The sequence below is a fragment of the Equus caballus genome, chromosome 11 (genome assembly GCF_041296265.1).
Source record: "Equus caballus isolate H_3958 breed thoroughbred chromosome 11, TB-T2T, whole genome shotgun sequence".
NCBI classification, from domain to species: Eukaryota; Metazoa; Chordata; class Mammalia; order Perissodactyla; family Equidae; genus Equus; species Equus caballus.
Window position 1 is genome coordinate 54,149,368 of NC_091694.1, and position 23,035 is coordinate 54,172,402.

At 46.2% G+C, this 23,035-nt stretch overlaps 1 protein-coding gene across 4 annotated transcripts in view; it reads left to right on the top strand.

Moving 5' to 3' along the window:
- SHISA6 (shisa family member 6) overlaps positions 1-13,206 on the top strand; it is a 288,708-nt gene extending 275,502 nt beyond the window's left edge. For 2 of the 4 annotated variants that reach the window (XM_023653508.2, XM_023653510.2), the window contains 3 exons: positions 1,247-1,303; positions 5,168-5,320; positions 6,936-13,206. In XM_023653508.2, the coding sequence (XP_023509276.1) occupies positions 1,247-1,303; positions 5,168-5,320; positions 6,936-7,486 (761 nt within the window). In that variant the 3' untranslated portion in view covers positions 7,487-13,206. The remainder of the gene's footprint in view (positions 1-1,246; positions 1,304-5,167; positions 5,321-6,935) is intronic. The other 2 variants (XM_070226572.1, XM_023653509.2) reach the window with 1 other exon arrangement.
- The last annotated feature ends 9,829 nt before the right edge of the window (positions 13,207-23,035 follow it).

Consider the following 23,035-nt stretch of genomic DNA (forward strand, 5'->3'; position numbering starts at 1 on the left):
TAGAGAATAAAATGACGCGCTCACTTTGGGATGTAATGGGTTGGGCTAAGGGCAGGGATTTCAAAAGGATGTCCATAAGCAGTTTAAAATCTACCCCTACAGACTAGTTGGACCTCAAGCTAGAAGTGTAGGTCTAAGAATCAACTTGGGCAAGAAGGTAGAGCCCAACTCCTCAAGAAGACATCTGAGCCTTATGGAGCACTGATATTTAGAGAATAGAAGAGGAAAAGGGATCTAGTGAAGGAGGTAGAAAAATGAGTATCCAGAAGGTTCTATGCCAAAGGTGGGAAAGATGGTTTCAATAACAAGACGTAAGAAACTGGAAGCAGATCGTCTAGCAGAGAATGGCCGAGCTGTAGTCCATGGTGTAGATAAACTAAAGCAAAGATGTCATACCTCCTCTTCCCTCTGCTTTAGTTGAAATTAGATGCATGCTCTCATGAACAACAAAAATGCAATGTTGAATTGAAGCAATAATACAATGTTGAAGTGCGCTTTAGTGTTAAGCCAAATCTCCGTTCAGTTTTAGAAGCCCTTGGAATGCCTCGAACTCTGGGCTCTGGCAACTAAGACTCTATTAATGTTGTGGCTTGTTCAATCTATGTGGACTTTTGCATACTTTTGGACTTATTAATTAAAATAAGTGCTTTTGAATATTGGGCTGTGTCATTTATAGGCAGGACAAAGCCTAGGACCCAGGACTCCTGATCCCAAGCAGTGGACAGTTCACATCAGCTTGCTGCATCTCAGGATGCAGACACTTGTGTATAAAGATGGGGAACAAATCAAAGCCCCCTAAGTTAAGGCATCTTCTTCCTAGCTAACCATACCCTAACATCCCCCACCCCCTAAAAAGGATCTACTTCCCCTACTCAGTTCCCCACCCTATGTGTGCATACTTGCCAAATGCCCCCTAGTCTCCATCCTTCTCCTCCTCTACCCACCCTTGCCCAACAAAGCCTCTGTAGCTAGTCAGCCAGATGCACAGATGTGGGTGGGTCACCATGGTGACAAAGGAAGCCCTGATGCAGAAAGAGAGAGAGAGAAACAGCGAGGGAAGCTTCTTTGAGGCTAACACACTGCCCCCTGCCCTTTATTTTTCCAGGTCATCAAAAGGCCTGGGCTTTTTAGAAGTATTCCTTTGACTCAAAGAAGCATATTAGAGGTCAAGAAAGGTGCTGTTGTGGTGGAGAGACAACGGAATGCCTGAATTCTTCATTAAAAATTTCTTTTCTATAACTTTCAGGTGATCATCAGTATAACCATCCGATTTTAAGCAGTGCTACCCAGACCCCTACACATGGTGAGAGATGATTGAGAGTGCTCTGCATTCCATCCTCATTCCAAGTGGCTCCATCCTAACCACTGATGCCTATCAGGGTATCAGACACATGATCACTGACTCATTGAAGCTAAGGAGGTGTAAGGTGGCAGGTGTCCACCTTCCTCCAGGGCCACAATGCCTCACTCTCACTTTTAGACCATTGTCCTCTTGGTGTGTCTGTCTCTAACATCAGAGTGATGTTGCACCATGAAAGGGAAGGAGTGAGACCCTTTCTTAACCCATTTTCACTTGCAATCCAGATCCCTTCTTGCACTCATAATCTCCATATGTCCACAGCAAGGAGTGAACACTCTCCTTTGAGCAAGGCTACTTGTGGTACCATTTACAAATGACATGAGACTTGGTGAACTATATCGATCCTCTTCGAACTAATTAAGATTTGATAAAACACAAAACCGAACTGGGTGATTTGAGCTTCCACCTCTTGGCAGGGGAAGAGGCTGAAACCTGTAGAGCACAGCAGTGTCAGCATCGTGCCAAAGGGTTACAAAGCCATGTTTCCCTCTTAGGTTATAACATCCTCACACCAGATCACAACTTCATATTTGGAACTGCAGAGAAAAAGTGTTTTTGATACCTGCTCAAAACTTGATAGAACATAAGACAGCCATGTAAATTATGAACTATCAGTCATTCTTCTGTCTTTGCTGTGAGACAGTGAAAACATCATTAAATTTTAGTGAGAAAGAAACTCAAAACAAAGATAAATTCTACAGCTCACCTGGTAGAAAGACCTACTAATCACGTCAGATCATGTCCTACTTCAGCGTTGAGATTGAAGGACAATATAATTAGGAGCAGAGAAGTGGACTATTTTGATGTCCCCCTCCAGTGCTAGGCTCCTAGTGGAAATATATGATGACAGCAACAGTTTAATAAGATGTGAAATGTTGTGGGGTCTAGGAAGAATTAGAACTGCAAGAAATTAGAGAGATCAATTAAAAAGAAGATAATACCAGTGGTGATTTTGAAAGTGGAAATGGAAAGGAGTGTTCTGATATGATACATTTTGAAGAAAGACTTGGGAAAACTCAGTTACTAACTGAATATGACTGATGAGAATCAATTATAAGTAAAATGGAGAGCCAAGATTAATTAGAAGAATGGGGTGGGGGAGTATTAACACAATCTAAGGAATCAGGAAAGCAGCCAGTGTGTACAGGGGATGGAATTGTTGACGGTGAGTTTGGATCTGGACATCTGGAGCTAGATACAACCACAGGATATGCAAGAAAAGTCATTAAACAGGCAGTGAGAAATGCTAACATGAGGTCTGAAGGGAGGTTACAGCTGAAGATGTAAGTTACCCTTTGGAAGCAGTAACAGAAGGCTTGGGAGTAGGGGCAATCTGTACGAGAAGGCTGAGAGAGAAAAGCAGAAGGCATGAGCAGACAGCCTGGGGGATGCCCATGGTGATTAAGCAGCAGCAGGAAGAGGAGCCAGAAAAGGCAAGCAAGGAATGCTCCCCTTACTCAGTAACATTCTGGAAGAATAACTATGATCTGGTTTTCCCCAGACGGAGCCAACAGAGGCACAGCCTCTTAAATACGAAAGAGGGAACCGTTCTTCCCTCCTCCTCTTCCTGTCTTCTCTCTCCCACTGGGTGGCAAGGAGATGAACATAGATGAGACTCAGTCCCTGCCCTTGAGCAGCTCACAGCCTAGTGGAAGCAGGGTTTTCTCTGAATTCCTTCTTTGGATGTTACACTTTTCCCAGGAGATAGCAGAGAGACTATTAAGCAAGGAATGGGCCTGTGTCTACTTGATTAAGCAAAGAGCATTAATTGAATCTTTATTTTGGGCCAAGCATTATGAAGGCATCAGAAAAATTGGAAAGCAAGACTCCTGCTGTCAAGGAGATTGCAATCTTTGGAGATCAACAAGACTAACTCAAGTCAAATGATGAGAGATCACGTAGACACTAAATTGGGTGGTATTGACTACAAGAGCAATAGGGGCTTGAAGACCAGATATCACTGTGGGCTGAAAAGGTGTGACATTGTCATAGCGAAGAGCCTTGAGCAAGGGGAGAATTTGGATAAAGAAAGAATAAGGAAGGCCATTGCAATAAGAGAGAGAGCATGAGCAAGAGGCCAGGGGCAATCTTGGTGGAGGCAGAAGGCAAGGAAGAGGTGGCCTTGGCTCATCGGCATGTTTTGGAGAACAGTGTAGGGTAAGAGCATCCAGAAATGTTGCATTTGGAAGTAGATGAGCTGAGTGATGCCCTCGGTGGGAATATGATGCCAACAGGCAGAGGGAAGTTCGTTCTTCTCTAGCATGGCCAAAAATGAAGAAACAAGAGCTAAGGGACAGTGGCTATTACCCAGCTCTGGGTAGCAGTGCTCCCAGCTTCCCGCCCACTCCTCTTCCTGGCGTCTGTCCCGATCCATGCCAGGGAGGCTCTTTCTATACAGCATGTTCTGATCTCTCAGGGATGTAGAGCATCCCCCACCCCCTCACATATGTACTGAGCTGGCGTGAACACCAGCTCATTGGCTGGGCTCCCCTGGCTCAATTTTAGGAGTGCCAGTGAAGGCAGGAAGGGCTAGAGAAGCTGGGAGTTCCCTGTGCTTAGGCTGCCCTTGGACCAGGCTAGGCTAGGAGTGCTTCCCTTTGTCCCATGGTTCATAGAATTCCAGCCTTCCATGGTTCAGCACTCTCTTTGCCAAGAGGCATGGGGAGCCACAGTCCTCTGATACATTTCTCCAAAGTTAAAGCCTGCCAATTCTTGGGCATCCCAAACCAAAGAGGATGGAGGGATGTTATGGCCAAACTAGAGCCACCTAACTACCTCAGTCCTGGGAATGGTACCACTGTTTCCCCCAGAAATACCTGTTGACTTCTTGCTGTGCCTCAAGTCAGTCAAGCACCAAGGCATGCTCATCTTCCTTCCCCAGACCTCCATTCCTTTATGTCCTTCCATCTTCACAGCCACTCCTTCACCCAGACCGGCATCTCCTCTACCCCTCACTCCTGTGCTATTCCTTCTCTGGCCCCCAGAGCCCAGGACAGCTCATTCACTTCATTAGTCATTCACATCAATTCCCTTTCATCTTTTCTCTCATTCCTTCCCCGAGTCTTTTCCTCAGGTCTGGCATTGAACAACACTCCCTTCTCTCTCTTCAGATTTTGGAATCTCAAGGTTCTACCTCAAGAGGAGGAAAGAAAGGGGAGGGAGAAAAGAGGAATGATGTGCTAAGCATTTTGCCCACATTTTTTCCTCCAGCAGCTCAGAGACAGTTAAGGGGGCTATTCAGACGTGGGGATTAGAGAAGCCTGAGGCAGAAGGGGGTGATGTGAGAAGTGAAATGACATCATGGACAGTGTGGGTTGGAATCTCAGTGGAGCTGGGTCCTAGACTCAGTTCTTCTATGGGTATGTAGACAAGACCAGTCACCCGCACTCCTTCAAACCCAGATTTTTCTAAGCTTGAGAGCTAAATTTGCCTAAAGCTGTTAGAGAAAGGGCAGAACTTTCACACCAAAGTGGATGATTTTATGACCCCCCTCAGCTCCATCAGGCTTACATTTTCATCAGATGGCCCAGCGATGTACTGGCAGAAAGAGTTTGCCATTCAAGGAAGGGCACACTGGCATTGTTGCTAGTGGCACCTAAAATAGCACCTGCCTCCAGGCTTGTTGACAACTGGAACTGAGCATGAGGGAAACTGAGTCACCAGCACCACCTATATCCTAGCACAGGAGGCCAGGAAAGCAGGATGGGGATGAGGCAGAAAGTGAAGAGATAGAACCTAGACCCTTCCCTTCTGCCTGCCCCAAACGTTGTCCTCACTAATGCAATGCACCCCTCCCTTCTCTTGCAGAGAAGCCACGGATGAACAACATCCTGACATCAGCCACCGAGCCCTATGACCTTTCCTTCTCCCGCTCATTCCAGAACTTGGCCCACCTGCCCCCATCCTATGAGTCTGCAGTGAAGACCCACCCCAGCAAGTACTCATCCCTGAAGAGGCTAAGTAAGTGGGGTTTTCCCAGGGTTGGGGTCTGCCTCTGGGGCTTCCACGACATTCTCCTGTGTCTAACTTTCTTGCCCTACACCTGAGGGGACCAGTGTAAAGTCCCAAGAAGAAAGAGCAAGGTGTAGCATGAAGAAGAGAATAGACAAGCCCCTTGTTTTGTTCTTTATGGTCTGATTCCATTCTCCCCCTAGATAAAAGGGAGGTCATGGAGTCCTCAGGTCCACTTTCCCATGGGAGGCAATGCTTCAACTCATGCGCTAGTTTAACTGCAAGAGAGAGCCTTGTCTCCACCCCAACACTGTCCTGAAAACCTGAGACTCCCCCATCCCACACATGTACCCCATTCCATCAGTTGAGTCCAGTTCATCAAGTGATCCCAGCTCTGACATTTGAGTCTGGGGAAGCTCTGGCGATTGATGGGTTTAAGATGTTGCAATGTCAAGAAGGTACATGGCAGGAAAGCTCTTGTCTCTCAGCTTTCCAACCCTTGGACCTTCTGCCCTTATTCCCCAAGACTCTATTTTGATGACCACCCAACTTCAGCACTGAGCATTTGCTTGAAGCTACAGGGCAACCTACCCTGATAGAAAGTCAGCCCACGATTCCACATCAGCCACCTCTAACGTGGAACATTGAGTTTCTGTGGCTAGAGGTGGTGACTCTCAATGACCCAAGGAATCTGATGCACGCCCTGGGATGAGGGAATGTGACTCAGGAGGTAAGATCTACCCTTCAGTGACCCTCTGGGAAAACTGAAGAGCAGTCAGCATTCCCACATTCTGCAGAGATCCAGAAGGCTGTCTATTGGAAGCCTCATTCCCGAAATTTGGAGCAAAGCAGGCTTGTGTATGTCATGGGTAAATTCAAGGGTGCAGCAGGCAGTGTGAGCTTGGGAGGGCCTCCTGGATGGAGAGAAGGGTGGAGCATCTGAATGGGGTGCACATAGAGGACTGCTCTGGCCTGCTCAGGTTGTGGGCACAGGTGAAGTATGTGTAGGCTTGATTCTGTGGTTGTGTGGGGCGGATGCCCATGTGTTGGTTTCTTGTGCTTTGGCTGTTACTCCAGAGAAGTTGTCACTATGTTCCTAAGTCACCAGCCAAGCATTTTCACAAGTGCCTCCTAGTTGGAGCATCTCACTTTATTCTAGCAGGAGGCTGGTTCTGCAACCCAGCTTCCTTGGAAAGAGGCCGTGGACCTCATTGGAAAGCCGCCAGCTGCTACTTGGATGTTTCAGCAAGACCAGGGAGCCATTCTGTTCCTTGACCACGTGTAGTAGAAGCTGCACTGGAGGGAATTTCGGGGCTTGGGCTTGCCCTCCACTGTGCTGTGAACTCAACTCCTGGGGACCTTGAGGAAGTCCCTTAACTCCTCGCTACTCAAAGTGGTCCACGGACCAGGGGCATCAGCATTGTCTGGGAGCTTGTTAGAGATGCAGACTCTCAGGCCCACCCCAGACCCAAGAGGTCTGAATGAGACTCTGCACTTAAGAAGACTGAATGGTTTGCACATTCAGTGGAGAAGCATTGCCTCCACTTGTCTGGGCTGCAGGGTCCTAGCTCAGTCCTGGCTCTGGTGTCACCCCAGCTGCCTTCTCTCTCTCTTTCCCCTGCAGCTGACAAGGAGGCTGATGAGTATTACATGAGGAGACGGCACCTGCCTGACCTGGCCGCCCGTGGCACCCTCCCCCTCAACGTCATCCAGATGTCCCAACAGAAGCCGCTGCCGCGAGAGCGACCTCGCCGGCCCCTCCGGGCCATGTCCCAAGACAGGGTCCTGTCCCCACAGCGGAGCCTGGCAGATGAATTCGGCATGCCCTATGACCGCATCCTGTCCGATGAGCAGTTGCTCTCCACCGAGCGCCTGCACTCCCAGGACCCGCTGCTGTCCCCGGAGCGGACGACCTTCCCAGAGCAGTCCCTGTCGCGGGCCATCTCACACACGGACGTCTTTGTGTCCACGCCCGTCCTGGACCGCTACCGCATGACCAAGATGCACTCCCATCCCAGTGCCTCCAATAACTCCTACGCCACCCTGGGCAAGAGCCAGACGGCAGCCAAGCGCCAGGCCTTTGCCTCGCGCAGGCACAACACGGTGGAGCAGCTGCACTACATCCCGGGCCACCACACCTGCTATACAGCCAGCAAGACCGAAGTGACCGTCTGACCGCCAGGAGGGGCTGAGCCACTGGGCAGGGCAGGGCAGGGGTCAGGAGGGCCCTGGAGCAGAACTTCTAGCCCTGTACATCTCCCTTCCCTTGTCCCCTCCAGAGGAGCTGGGGGTGGGCCAGCTTTGCCCAGAAAGCCATACTCCAGGGGGACACAGCCTGGTGGCCTGGCACAGCATGCTCAGACGTGGGATCTAGAGCGACTGCTCTCACTCTTCCAGAAGAGTCAGCGAGGAGTGAGGAGAGGGTATAGGCCCCAGTCTCACCCTCCCCAATGTCACCAACTCCCTTGCAGTCCCACATCCCCTCTCCCTCTCCTGGGGGCTCAGCTGCAGGTTCTGTCAGCCAAAAGACCCTGGCCTGATCCTGGTCCGACGCTGCCTGGGTTTGAATTGGCCAGTGGGTGCAGTCAATGGGCTGACCGAATAGACTACTCGGTCTCATTCATTTACCTAAAACCGCATCACAGAAATCTTCTAGTGCCTAAAAACTGCCTGCTCGCTCTCTCAGAGCCGGGGAGCTGCCGTGTCCATAAGCACAATAACGATTCTCTTCTGCCTGCTGGAACTCTCTGGTCCCCACTGAGTGGCCCTTCCTTCACTGACCCTACGGCCCCACGCTGGCCCTGCACCCCTCCCTGAGGCCCAGGATAGGGAGGGGTTCCGTCCTTCGGCTGCCTGCTCATTGCCGGGAACCCTGCCCAGTTCCAGCTGGCTGCCCCACCTAGAAGGCCCCCCGGCCCCTATTCTGGGAGACTTGGCCCCTCCTCTAGTCCTAAATGTTCCACTCCTGAGTTCTCTGGGGCTTCACTCTAGCCCTCCCAGAGGAGAGTAGCGATGGGGTGCAGGGACTTTTGGGGTGCCCTCCCCGGCAACCTGATTATCTCCACACTTCCTCTGGGCCTCTAGGTCTGAACTGTGACCCACCACTCAGGCCTGCCTTCCCCTCCCCGACTCTGCGCCCTAGAGGCATCTGCCGCCCTGGCCAGAGAGCGGTGGGTGGGGAGGGCCACTGTGATGCTCTGGGTCTCAGGGGCTCACCATTCCCATTGTCCAGGGCTCTGCCTGTCTCCCATCAGGCACATCAGGTGGGACTGAGGCAGAGGCTTCTAGAGAAGGTCAGTTCAGCCCCTAATAAAGGAGGACCCGAGGCAGTTGTCCTGCACCTTGCCCGCTCCTCTCTCCCGATCACTACCCCCCTGCTTGACCCCTTCTATCTTTAGAACTCGCTCTTGCTGCCTGTTTCCCCTTCCCCACCTCCTGTCCTCCGACAATTCCACTCCTCTCTCCTGGCTACTGCTTCTTCCAACCAGTGCCTCCTCTATGTCAAAGGGGCAGAGACCCATTAGCAAACGCAAATAATGGTACTCCAGGCTATTGGTCTGGGGGCTAATGGGCAGCTCCCCAGTCCCTCCTCTGTACCAGGCAGATCCATGCCCTCAGCTCTGCTGGGTGACCACCCTGCCAGCCCAACTCAGCTCCTTCTCTGCCTCCAACCTGGGGGGGTGGGCAGGGTGTGACCGCCTCCTGGAGACAGTGAACTAAGTTGCATCCACTCCCCCAAAACCAGAGCCTGAAGGGAGAGAAGAGGCTCCCCCATTCTCAGGGCCAGGGCATCTCCCTGGGCCGGGGCTAGGGGAATCAGCTCCAGATCATTGGGTGAAGGTATGATACTAAAAATGTGACTGTCACCACAGTCAGACTCCAAAAGCAATGACCTTACAGTGGGATTTTAGCTTCCCCCAGTTCTGCATACAACATGCATGGCCCTTTAAAAGGGAGGCGGGGCAGCGAGAACTCCCCAGTGTCAGCCCTGGGAATTTTTAATCTGACCAAGTCCACAATCCACAGAGAAATCAATCGACTGATTCCTCTTACTTATTTCAAGAATTCCAAAGTTCCTGTCTCCTCCCGAGACTCCCCATCACATGAGTCAGGAGTGGATTAAGGCTGGGGGTGATGAACACAGCCCTCAGCTTCGCCACTGGGGCGGCGTCACAGGGACTGCGAGGCTGTGAGGACAGGAATAAGTCTCTGCTTTCCTCCCCTACAAACACATAAACCTTCTCAAGGGCTGGTCCCCAAGGGTTTATGACTGTTTGTTCCAGAAGGCGAGGCTGAGAGGGCTGGGCTGGAGGAAATCATCCTAAATAGAGTAGTGCACCACTCCCAGAAATAAAGGTGTGTCTCTCACAGCTGGTCCCCTAAACCCACTGCCCTCTAATCCAGCTCTCAGCCAGTCTCACTGGGCTGCCTGCTGGTGGGGAGGGGAGAGAACGTGGGCGGGTGAGAATTCCCTCCCCAGGTGTCTACACACACACCCAGGACCAGAAACCTGATCTCATCCCACGTCAGAGCATCTTCTCGGCACCAAGCTCTCCAGCCCTCAGGATGACGCTTCTACCCAGACCTGTCTGTCTGTCTCAGGGGTTGTCTGATAGGTTGATTCCAAAACATTTCTCATCTCCAGCCTCATCCGATTTAAAACCTCTGTTGTCAGTTGGATCAGAATATTCTACCTGAACCTTCACTTCTTTTAAATGATTCTTCTGCTTCACCCTTGGGTCTGGAAGGAGGGCAGGAAAGAAGCAAAGAAAAAAGGAAAGGAGGGAGGGGAAGAGGGAGAGAGGGAGGGAAAAAGAAAAAGAAGTCTACAGAGTTGCTCTAATTCAGTCAAAAATCCATAAAATTATGTCTTAACTGGGACACAGAAATTTCTCACTTATTCCATCGTCCCACCCATGTCTGAGGAACAAGCAAAGCTGCATTACAAGACAAATTCATGTAGCAGATAAGAGAGGGTTCTGGCACTGGGACCCAAACGTCACGACTTCCAGCCCCACCAGGCTGGTGGCTTCTGCCACACATAGAAGGGCCATCCCTCCCTGACAATGAAAGTCCCCTCCCCCTACAAGGGAAGCCCAAAGCCCCAAATTTCCCTCTGCTCACTCTGCTCTTTGTGCGAGTTTCCATTGCTCTCATGGGAATGGACTGGGCTCTGCACAGGTTCTCCCCTGCCCTGAAGGTTCTTGCTGGTCTCCCTGCCCTTTGATGGCAAAGAAGCTCTCACGGTCGCTCATGTAATGCCACCCTTCCTGCCCTGCTTTCTGCAGTTCACTCTTGGCTCCATGAGTTCATAAATCACAAAGGCCTTCCAGAGAATTCCCTTAACCCCCTAACTGGGCTTCTGCCCTCAGGGCTCCACAGTGTCTTGGGTCATGGGTCTGCCTTCTAGAAAGTTCCAACCTTTCCTTAATTCTAATTTCTTCTCCCCTCTTTCCACTCTCACACCCTGAACCTCCTGTCTTAACCTCAGTCTTCTATGCCACTTCAGTCTTTCCTTCCTCTCACCTCACTTGCCCTGCCTTCTTCGTCCATTTACCTTCCTCCACTCCTTATTTCTTTTCCTCAGGCCTGCTATACTCTCTAGTTCTAAAACTTAGAGCGCTCAATGAAAGCAGTCAAAAAATGCGACATTCTTCAGGACTTCTGTTTGCCTCATTGGTTTATCCTTCACCTCCTGCCCCTATGAGATGATACTCCTAGGCATGTAGCCAAGGGATCTCACCCTCTAATCTTTGGGAGGGAAGGGAGAGAAGCTGTCCTGTCAGAGGCATCACGGTTCAAAGATCAGTTTTGGTCCCTGCAGCTGGCAAGTCCCCTGAAGCTGCTGCCCCAGCCTGCCACTAGCCCAGAGGCTCCTGCGCTGGCCAAAGATTCATATTCTTGAGGGCTTTCTGCCTCTGTTCCACCTCACTTACACCTGTCCTGCTTGTGTGTGTCACACATCACCTTTTGTCCCCAAAGACTGGAGAGCCTCATGACTCTCTAAGCATGGAGAAATATTCATTCCAATAACCCTGCCACCAAACCATCCACTTTCTTCAGAGAAACCTTGTCTGCCACTAGCCTTCCATCCTCAGACTCCATCCACAGGCCACTGTGGACTTGATGGGAGGTCATCTGAAAGGGCTGTTGATGACATGGACCCCAGGAAGCACCTGCTCTGGGAAGAGTTGACATGTTGCCTCCCACACACATTCCTCCACCATCCTCCCCCAAACCTGGGAAACTTTGCTCTGGAGTATTTTCAAGGAAGCTTGTTGTGTTTTAATGAAGTATTTTTCAGGGTTCAAATGATATTTTTATAAATGCAGCATTTTATTGACAGATTTGATATGAAAGCTATGTCTTCCTGGGCTCTATATTTGACTTCTGAAGGCAGCATACTACAGGAGGAAAAAGCACAGGGCTGAGGCTCTTGGAGACATGGCTTTGGCCCTAGCTTTGTCTCCATCTTGCCATGTGACCAAGGATGTCACGTTCTTGCTCAGTGCCTCAGTTTCCCCATCTGTAAAACAAGGGGCTTTGACTAGATGAGCTCTGAAGTTTCATCCAGCTCTTACATGCTAGGGCTTTCATTCCCCATTGGCACATCCTCCTTTCTTCAGATTCCTCCCCACCTCAACTGACCTGCACACATCCCATTATGCCTGCCCCAAGGTGACATCTTCAGATGACATAGACAGCCACCAGACTCCTCACCAAAGCCTGGGGTGGGCCCCATGGTCTCAGCCACCCAGGGATGCTCTCTATCTGAAAGTGTAAGGGCCTACCCATTCAATAGGTCACCAACCATGTGTCATGGAAGGCCTCTCATATAGACACACCTAAGTCATCCTGGGTATCTGTGTCACTGGGGAATTCTGAATTTGAAATTTTCATTTTCATGTGGTCCTCAAAGCTGGAGGGAGGCGGTTCCAATTTCAGAGAGGGGATGAGTTGGAGGAGAAAAGTCCAGAGGTTGGCCCAAAAGGGCGTGAAGTCTGTATTTGAGGGCAGCTTGGAAATGCATTCCAAGCCTCCAAGGCTCTGTGTAGCAATGGATGTGATTATAGCCCGCTCCAGAACTTGTGTCCTGAAGACCGAGTCTGGACACTGGGCTCCATTTCAGCTGGAGGAGGAAGCGGCATGAGCCCCTGGGCTGCTAGGAGGTGGATGCTCACCCCGTCCTAGTACCTTTCTAGCCTCTCCTCCTGAGACTGCCGTCCTCCCGGTGAAAGCTTGTGAAGCAAGAATTCAGAGTACACGTCAGTATCATCAAACCCATCCTGTAAATCGGCAAACATACCAACCTTCCATCAGTCAGAGAAATGACATTATATGTCTCCTTAATATCTTCCCTCCTGAGGGAGAGAACACCCCTGCTCAACTTTGCTGTCCACCCCTGCTGTGACCCTTGAATGCCACTCCATGGGAGGACTCATTCATTTGCTTCATAGTGGCAAATATTCCTCTAGTTCTATAACTCAACTAGACATTTTGTAGTAAAGAATTCTTGAAATTCTCTAATAAAAAGCACTTCTTACTGTAATATTTTTAGTTTGGGGACACAATTTCCTAAGGGGGGATTAATGAACATTTTTACGCATTAGCCCAATTTATGGATTCCATGTTTATTATATGGTAGTACTGATGAAAAGTACCTTTCTATCGTACCTTTGCGGTTTCTTCTTTCCTCATAAGTAAGCTTCATGATGAGCAGTGCTCTCGTAACTGCTGCTTCTGTACAAATCTCATTGTTCTACTTACCTGTCAAAGCACATTCTATATGTACTGTAAACAGATATCACTTTAGTAAGGTTTAGTCTTAAGGATTTTTCCACTTTTGTCAGTAACAGATATTTATGGATTAAAAAAATAAAGCCGTTTCAACATAACCTGTGTCTCTTAAAGTAGCCACATACTTACTTTTACAAACACAGAGCCAAAACTAAAGGCAATTAAACATCACAGAAATGTAAAAGATCATTCGAGATGGGGGCTGAAGCAAGGATTGACCGCAAGTGGGAATGAGGGAAATTTTAGGGTGATGGGAGCAGTTTTTAAAACTGGATTATGGTGATGCTTAGAACTGTATAAATTTACTAAAAATCATCAAACTTTATAGTTACCATGGGACAATTGTATGATATGCAAATTAGACCTTAATGATGCTCTTAAAAATGGAGAACAAAAGGAATGTAGGAAGGTAGGCTTAAGACAAGTGCCAAGGAGAAGGTATACCAATTCAAAGCAGAATTAGAAGTTATAATTTTGTATCCATATTCATCTATTCTAGCACTATTATTCTTGGACATTAGGTCTTAGTTTGGTTTTAGAGTTAGTTCTTGTAGTTACCATGGGCGATTAGAGTACAGGTGGTTAAATATCCATGCCATTTAAACCAGAGAATCAAGTTGCACCATGAAAATTGATTTAGATTTGGAGTCTTGCTCAAGACCCTCTTTCTCTGGACTCCTCTTTCATTTTCTTTGGCACATATTCACTTTGCTGCTAAGTTCATCTGTTGTTCTGTGTTTCTGAATTTTCACCATAACCTAGATATTGGTGGGCTCAGGTTCAGCAAACAAAGGTTTGGCAAACAGGACATGGTCTTCAGCCAACTTCAGCACCTCCAGTGTTCCTAGAATCCAGAGTCACATGTCCTCACCAACTGCCCAACTCCTTTGTAATGAAAACCAGTCTCACTGGATGCGTTGAACTTATATTCAAAAATCCTTTTATCTCCTGGCAATGGCATTCTTTACCTAGGACAAAGTTTCAAACCTGTTTACTCTTCTAATACATAATAACACATAACCACACATATTCTGAAATGTATTTTGCTCGCTGTAGCAATCATTATTACAGTACATTGCTTCTGAATCATACAGGCTCTAACCCATGATGATCCATAGCAAGTACACACACAAACACACACATTACAAGCATAGGAAAGCTTCATTAATCTGTATTCATCATCAGAAGGAAACAGAAGGGAAAATAAAATTCAGATTTGGAAAAAATTTTTTTTCGAGGAGTGCAATTTAATTACAATGCTTACACATACATACAATGACTAAATCAGACTAGCAACATGTTCCCTAATAGGAATCTCCCTTTTTGAAGAATAATGGGTAATTAATATAAAAATGGTCAACAGGTATGAACCAGAGAGTTTTGAACATGCTTTAAATGGTGTTTCTAAAATACTTTAAAAGATTCTTCTCTTAAGTAGGTTAAATATCCCCTTTTAAATATCATTAACTCTTAACAATTTGTTCAACTTTTTCTCTTTGACTCTCAAAGGTAAACCTCAATTTAGCTTCTGTCACAGTTGTCACTAATTCCAAATTGGTGAGATCTGAATACATGAGGTCTTGATATACCATCATTAACAAGCTAAGGACAGAGAAAACTCATGGTAGAAGCATTGAGATGGAAGAAGTTTCTGGTAACTTTTCACCTTCAATGTCACTTTGGACACTTATCTTTCTTCTCTCTAGTTGAGCATGAGAAGGAAGCGCAAAACCTTAGGGAGGAGTAAGAAAGATTTTCCTTCAAGATTCTAAGAAGAAAACCCAGGACACTCAGTGGGAAAATCACAAAGAGCAGAGGATGGGAATGGGTGCTTTGAAAGTTCAAGAATGAGGCAATCAGTAACTTTTACATCATGGATGTGTTGGCCAATGTCATCTCTGGGCCTTGGTTTCCTCATCTGTAAAAGTTGGGATATTAGACTCAAAGATTCTTCTCACGTCTGATATATCTTATCCCTGAATTATCACAAAACAATACTCAAATTATAACTGGGCCTCTAGGTAGCTGAATGAACCTGTGAGTAACCCATCCTGCTGTCTTCCTTGGTCCTGCCCATCTCGACTTTCCCATCCCATGAGAATACGCAGTCAAAGAGCACTGGATTGGGAGTCAGAAGACCTTGTTCATTGTACCGGCTCTGCCAGCATTTTGTTACATGACCTTGAAAGATTTATTTTCTTCTTCAAATCTCAATTTTCTCATTTAACAAAATGAGTGGACCAGATCACTCTATATCTCTAAAAATCCTTCTCGGTACTTTTAGTCTCTGCTTCTGGTCTTTGTTAAGACCTTTCAGGGAGGGGGCCGCCCAGTGGCCAAGCGGTTAAGTTTGCGCGCTCCCCTTCGGCGGCCCAGGGTTTCGCCGGTTTGGATTCTGGGCGTGGACATGGCACCGCTCATCAGGCCACAGTAATGCAGCGTCCCACAAGCCACAACTAGAAGGACCCACAACTAAAATATACAACTATATACTGGGGGAATCTGGGGGAGCAAAAAGCAGGAAAAAAAAAAAAAAGATTGGCAACAGTTGTTAGCTCAGGTGCCAATCTTAAAAAAAAAAATAAAGACTTTGCAGGGAGTTGGTGAGCTCACCTGGTACTAGTCATGGAAGAAGGGTAGTGGGAGGATAGAGTGACAGGAGGGAAGGAGAAAACCCTTGGCTGGAGCCACTGCTTATGAGATAGCATCTTTGCAATTGCCAGCTTATCTGCCCTGTATCAACAAGATGGCTACAGAAGAAGAAAAGGTATTAAGCTAAAGGAAGAACAAGGTCCTTAGAAAATGGCCTCTTCTATTTAACTTTTTGTGATTTCCCAAAATCAACAACTGTTAATCAATTCAAAATCAAACAACAAACTGTTGATCAAAATCAACAACTGTTAATCAACCTGTTAAAAAAAAAACCCAAAGAATGTATTTTCACAGAAAGGTCTCAACAGTTCATTATTTTACTGTTTGTCCATAGACATAGAGCTCAAATGTATGTTTCAGGACCACAGCTCTCTCCACAAAGAAAAAACAAGTTGTTTTGCCTCCAGCCTCAATCTCAACCCCAAGTCCCAGTTCTGGAGATACGTGCTAAATGTAGAAGACTGGGACAGCTGCCCTCTTTCCCAATTGCATGTACCTTAATTATTGTTTCTTCAACCATTTGTAAGAGCTACTCCTGCTGGTTCATCACAGCAAACATAGAGAAGATCTGGTTTGCTACCCAAGGGGTATTGGTCCATATAACAGTCTTTATTTTAGACTTGGAGAAAACAAAAAACTGTCATCTAATCCAGTGCTACTCAATGTGTGCCCACCAAGCAGCAACATCAGTACCCACTGGGAGCTCACTGCACTGCAGATTGCCAGTCCTCACCCTAGACGTACTGATTCAGAATCTCTGGGGGTGGGACCCTAGAATTTGCCTTTTAACAAGATCCCTAGGTGACTCTATGCACATTAAAGTTTGAGAAGCACCTCATTCTGCCTTTTTTTTTTTCACTTTTGAAATTCTATAACTCTACGATAAGAATAAAGAGTTGGGGGGAGGGGCAGTGGGCGCAGCCCAGCAGCATAGTGGTTAAGTTCGTGCACTCTACTTCAGCGGCCCCACAGCCCAGGGTTCACAGGTTCAGATCCCGTGCATGGACCTACACACTGCTCATCAAGTCATGCTGTGGTAGCATCCCACATATAAAATAGAGGAAGGCTGGCACGGATGTTAGCTCAGAGCCAATCTTCCTCACCAAAAAAACAAGAAGAAGAAAGATATGGAATTTGGGGGATCAGAGTAGCTTTGATCCATGTAGCCAAACAACTTTAAGGGACCAGCTTCAGTGAAGAGGGTAGAACAAAAATGAGTTTACAGAGGATTAAGTACTTAGGAAATGAGGATAAAGCTGAGGCAGAGTGTATAAACTATCTATAGGAAAGTTTAATAGAAGAGAAAATATACAACAATTGGAAGGCATCATAAGGTTGAATGAGAATTTTTAAAGATTGCACAAACGTGAGTGTGTTAAAACTTGAAGAGAAAGGAGAGTTGGGTAAGGACGGGATACAGAAAAAGATCCATTCCCTTGGGCAAAGGAGGAGTACAGGAGGACGGAAAGGTGCTCCTCAGAAACTTCTTGGGAAGGCAAGATGGCAGCCATTGAGATAAGGAGAAGGGGCTGCTCCGGGAGCTTTTCCTGGAGGGTCTCAATCTTCTTGGTAACGTGTGATGCAGAGTCACTGTATCAGGCAAGATAGGCTGGATTATGCTATGGTAATAAACAACTCCCAAATCTCCTTAAAACATCAAAGGATTATTTTTCACTCCCACTCTATTGTGGACCAGCTGGGACTTCCGTTACACTTCCTCATCCTTATTCAAGGGCTCAGAGACAGCAGAGCAGCCACTATCCGTAACATTGCCTGCCACCATGGCAGAGGAAAAAGAGAATGCTGGAGGGTCTGGCAAGGACAACTAAATGGCAGCCCAGATGTGACACATATCACTTCTGCTCAAATCTTCTTGGCTAGATCTGGTTATACCATCCCACCACACCACAGGAGAGCCAGGAAATGTGATTCTATAACATTCCAGGTAGATGGGGAGCAGAAAATATCCAGTGAGTGGCATCAGTGACTACCACAGTTGCCATGTTGTGCTGAGAGCTAAAGACTGGGAATTTACAGGGCAAATGACCCCTCCTCGTGACTGTGACAAAACCATCAAAATGTTCTCATTTTTTAAAGCAGGTAAAAACTTTTCTGCAGCTGGTTTATTTTATATGAAGCCAGTGGTATGTCCATTTCCATTTCAAAGTGGTTAGTAGACGTCTTAACGGGGAGTCATTTGGTTATAAGAAACAAAATCTCACTTAAAGTAGTTGAGGCAAAAAATGAGAATACTATTTATTTATTATGATGATGATTATTATTATATATAAAACCATCCCACAGGACCTAAGGCCTGAATGTATAATGGGGCTTCTCCAAATCTAAGAAGCTGAAAGTTACCCAAAACCATGACAAAAGTCTCTCCGTAGGTAGCATGAACTCTCCTTTTTTATGAAAATTTCGGTTCCTCTCTGTGTGGTTCCTTTCACACACGTCAAACCTGACTGAAATGACATCTTCAGTGGTTGAGTCTGCATGACTTCTCAGGTCCAACCCTTATGGTTAGCTGACACAACCTCTTTGTGCCCCAATTCCAAAATCCCTGGGAGAGAATCTGAAAATCTCTATAATGACTCCCCTTGCATGTCAGTTATCTTTTGCTGCATGACAAAACATCCCAAATTTCACAGCAGAACAACAACAATTATTTCTTGCTGTAATCTCTCATTATTCTGAGAGTTAACTGAGCTAGGCCAGCCAGTTCTCACTCGGGGTCCCTTATGTGGTTGCAGTCAGATGGTGGGTGAGGCTGGAGTCCTCTCCAAGGCTTCCTCACTCACATGTCTGCCTGTCAACACTAGGTGTTGGTTGGAACCTCAACTCTTACATGTGTCCTCACCACGTGGCAGCCGGGTTCCAAGAGCAAGGCTCTGGAGGTAGGAAAAAAGACAGGGAGTGGGCGAAAGGGAGATATTGAGAGAGTGATCCAGGTGAAAGCCACATTATCTCAAGTGATGTAGCCTCAGAAGTCACACAGTACATTCTCCAGGTCAAAGAATCATGAGGTTCTGCCCAGGTTCAAAGAGAGAGGACACAGAGTCTACAGTCTGAAGGGAGTTTAGCAAGGTTACCTTGTAAGCAAAGCATGTAGATAGGAGATATTGCGATGGCCATCCTTGGAAAATACAATCTGCCACACTTTGCGTCAAGTGTCTATTCCTGGTCCCATAGCTGTGGGTAAGGAACCTTGGAACACATACTCCAAAATGGCGGCAATCGTCCACCCCTGGAGTTGTGGGCACTTTTCAGAAAATGAAGTGTAGGATAAGCCCATACCTTAAGCAGCCTCTTTACAATGAGACATCTGGGAAGCATTGAGAAACCATGAACAGAGCACCTGCCCTTTAGTTCTAAACTCAGGACTCCAGGACATGCTAACAGTGGATTCTGTGAAATCACATTAAAATATTTCTCTACAACAGGGTGATGATTTTAAACTGTGGTGGGTTTTCCCCCTCTCTTTTACCCCTACTCTTTTCTCCACCATTCCAAAAACAACAGAAACCTTCCATCTATTCTGCCCCTAAGGAAAGTTAGAGACCAGAAGTCTTTGTTCAACCTTGACTTTCAAAATTGACTTTTGTCAAGCTCACAGTAGCAAAAAAGAGGAAAGAGAGTATTGTCGTTGATATTGAAAGCTGACCTTTGAGTTTCAATGAGCCAAGCTTGATAAGAAACCACTGAGTAGATTGCACAGCAGATTTCCTGGTGGAGAACTTCCATGCTGTACAGGGCAGAGAGAAATACCTTTATGCACTGAGAGAAGAAATTCAGGAGGAATCAGAGAAAATAGCAAGGGAGTTATACACACGTATCTCTGAGAGAGCCCAGACACGGATCACCACCATGGGGTGGGCTAGTAGGGACGGGGGAAGGGGGAGGTGAATGACAGAATTCTTCACATAGAAGGAGCATCTGAGGGCAGAACTCAGACTTCTGCTCAGCTTCCTGCCTAGAACTCTGGGAGGAAAACTTCTGATGACTGTTCCATGCCCACATACAGCAGGTATGGTAGCATGGAAATGGTAGCAAGACACGTCTACACAGAGCAAGTCCCTCTCCCACCTTTAACTCCAGGCCCCCAGGCCCTAAGTGATACACAGAAGACAATGAGTGCCCTGCTAGGAATCTGAAAGATACCTCTGAAGAATGGGTATCTCTTTCAAGGACTCATAACAGCAGAGCACCACCATGACCGAGAAATGAAGACAAGCGAAACTTGCATATCTGAGTTATGCCTATAAATTTTAAAGCTGGTACACCCATATCTTTCAAGAGTGGTTCTCGAGACTTTTAGTCTCAGGACCTCTGTACACTCAAAAATTATTGAGAATCTCAAAGAGCTTTTGCTTGGGTAAAACATACCTATATACATTTATTATATTAAAAATTAAAGTGAAGAGCAGTTAAAAAATTATTTATTGAAGCATATTAAAATAAGAACAATACATCCATGATGTGTTAATGTAAATAAAACATTTTTATAAGAAATAACTGTATTTTTTTAAAAAATAGTGAGAAGAGTGGAAATATTTTACTCTTTTGCAAATTTCTTTAATGTCTGGCTTGTTAGAAGATAACGAGATTTTGATAGCTGGCCCTGGTGGTCTACTGGTTAAGATTAGGTACTCTCACCGCCACAGCCTGGGTTCATTTCCCAGTCAGTGAACCACACCACCTGCTCGTTGGTTGTCACACTGTGGTGGCTGCGTGTTGCTGTGATGCTGAAAGCTATGCCACAGGTATTTCAAATATCAGCAGGGTCACCCATGGTGGACAGGTTTCAGCGGAGCTACTAGACTAAGGCAGACTGGGAAGAAGGATGTGGCCACCCACTTTCAAAGAACATGGCCATGAAAACCCTGTGAAGAGCAGCAGAGCATTGTCTGATAAAGCACCAGAAGGGCAGTGGATGGTGCAGAAAGATGGGGCAGGTTCTGCTCTGCTGTGCACAGGGTCACCAGGAGTCAGAATCCACTCGACAGCACCACCACCAACAACAAAGATTTTGATATCTGCTCTTGCACTTAGTCCATTGCAGTATCACACCTTGTACACCGGCCCCCACAGCGGCAGCCTAATAAACGGCCAGGGGAGGAGGACAAGTACCAACAGAGAAAAAGGGAAAAGCCCCCTTTCCCACTGCTGCAGGCCAGCCCAAAGCAAGCCTGAGCCTAGGCCAGGGGAAAGTGTAAGTTTCACATTAATTTGGAACTGTTAATATTATAATGAACTGGGAATATTAATTATTAAGCTGAGAAGTTACCAAATGACTTCTTATTTTCTAAGAATAACCTGAAAAGTAGGAGGAAGGAATAAAGTCGTTTACTGGTAATACAGTAGGATTTACTTGCCTGACACAATGTTTATATACATCTTGCATGAGACCTTTGCAAAATACCCCAGATTAAGGAAAAGGGAACATTCATGCTAAAGACTCAAAGGAGGGTCATAAAATCATAGGAATGAGAAACTATACGATATCCTCAATAGACTACAAGCAGACAAGGCTTTTATATATCTGGAACAGAAAATCTTAAGGAGAGATAGGAAGGAAACGGGAAAATCTTAAGGAGAGAGCATAGACATCTGATTTTTCGTCCTACATCATCCTGGCTACCACGCCATGCCCCCCACACATCTTGGTAACAGGCTCCCACCATACCCCAGCCACAGTGTAGGTACATGACTCAGACCAGACCAATTAAAGTCTGTTTCTTTAATTTCCAAATTGAAATTTAAAGAGAGAAAATTCCTTCCTTCTCAGGGAATGGATCTTAATGATTCGAATCTGGGGCAACCAGAAGCCATGTCCCACACAATAAGGGGAAGGAATGCAGGCAGTAGAAAAGAATAATAATGATAGCTAACGTTAATTTAAGGCTTACTACGTACTAGGCACTATTACAAAGCACTTTGCATGCATTAACTCATTTAATGCTCAGGCCATCTCTTCCTGGGCAGGGACTACTGCATGTCCCATTGTGAAGGAGCTTGACCTTATCCTAAGGAGGAAGAGAAGCCATTGAGGGGCCATAGGAAGCGTGGTGGCAAAATCAAGATTAAATTTGGGAGGAATCAGAGCGCTCTACTGTACACACTGGGTTCCAGAAATTCCCTCGCAAGGCGGGGCGACCAGCGAGGAGCAGGGCGATCTTGTGCCCGGAGACCCACCAAATCAGAACTTCTGCCCCATCCTTAACACTTCAGTTGTATAAAGCAACACAGCGGCCACTTGAGGATTCTGAGTCATTTTCTCCTTATTCAAAAATCATATTGAATAATCTACATCATTAATGTTTTAAAAAATATGTAGACTAATAAACTACTTAGCAGTAGACAGGATTTGTCACAAGTCCCCCTCTATCTTCCATGTAGGACTGAGATTATTCTGGTTACACTGGGCTTTAAAACACCCAAGTTGTGTATATGTATGAAGTGTGTAGATAAAAGAGTAAGCAAATATACCCAAAATCAATTATGTTATCACTAGGTGGTGGGACTGTATCTAATTTATAGTTATTTCTCTATATTTTCTTTATATTTTTGATAATTTCTAATTTTCCATAATGAGTATACATTACTTTTATATTGCAAAAATAATCAGCATACACAATGTCATAAATGTCATTAGATCATTTTATATATAAATGTATATATGTGTATGTGTGTTTGTGTGTGTGTGTGTGTGTGCACGTGTGTGTGGCAAAATGACTGAAAGAAAGCTACCCCAAATTATTAACAGTTGTAGTCAGTCTAGGTAATTTTTAAATTTCCTTTTACTTTTATGCATTTCCCCAATTTTCTATAACGAGCATGCATTACTCTTTTAATGGAAAAAATAAAATTTATTTTTTTAATTTTTAAAAGAAGTGGGACTGGAGGACTCACTTTGAACAAAGATGCTACACATTTCTGAAAATAAAGCAGCAAAGCTTGTCGCCATTCTCCAGCAGAACGTCCTCTATAAAGGAGCCCCAATATTCATACAGAGGTTGGCTTAAATTACGGTATGAATGGGAAGTTCTATGGGGCACCCACCTTAGGGGGCAGAGTCTGCCATCAGCCTCTCTGACCCTTGCCCCCTTTTTCTTTCTTTTCCTGGACAGTGCTTTTATCACTCTCTAATAGGCAGAGAGTGTATTAGTTCCATTTGTAATTGGGGAATTGGTAAATTGAGGCTTGCAACATGAGCCAGGTGGGCTGAGTGGCAGCTGTCCCTCTTAGAAAGAACACGCCATCTCTGGTCTGCCC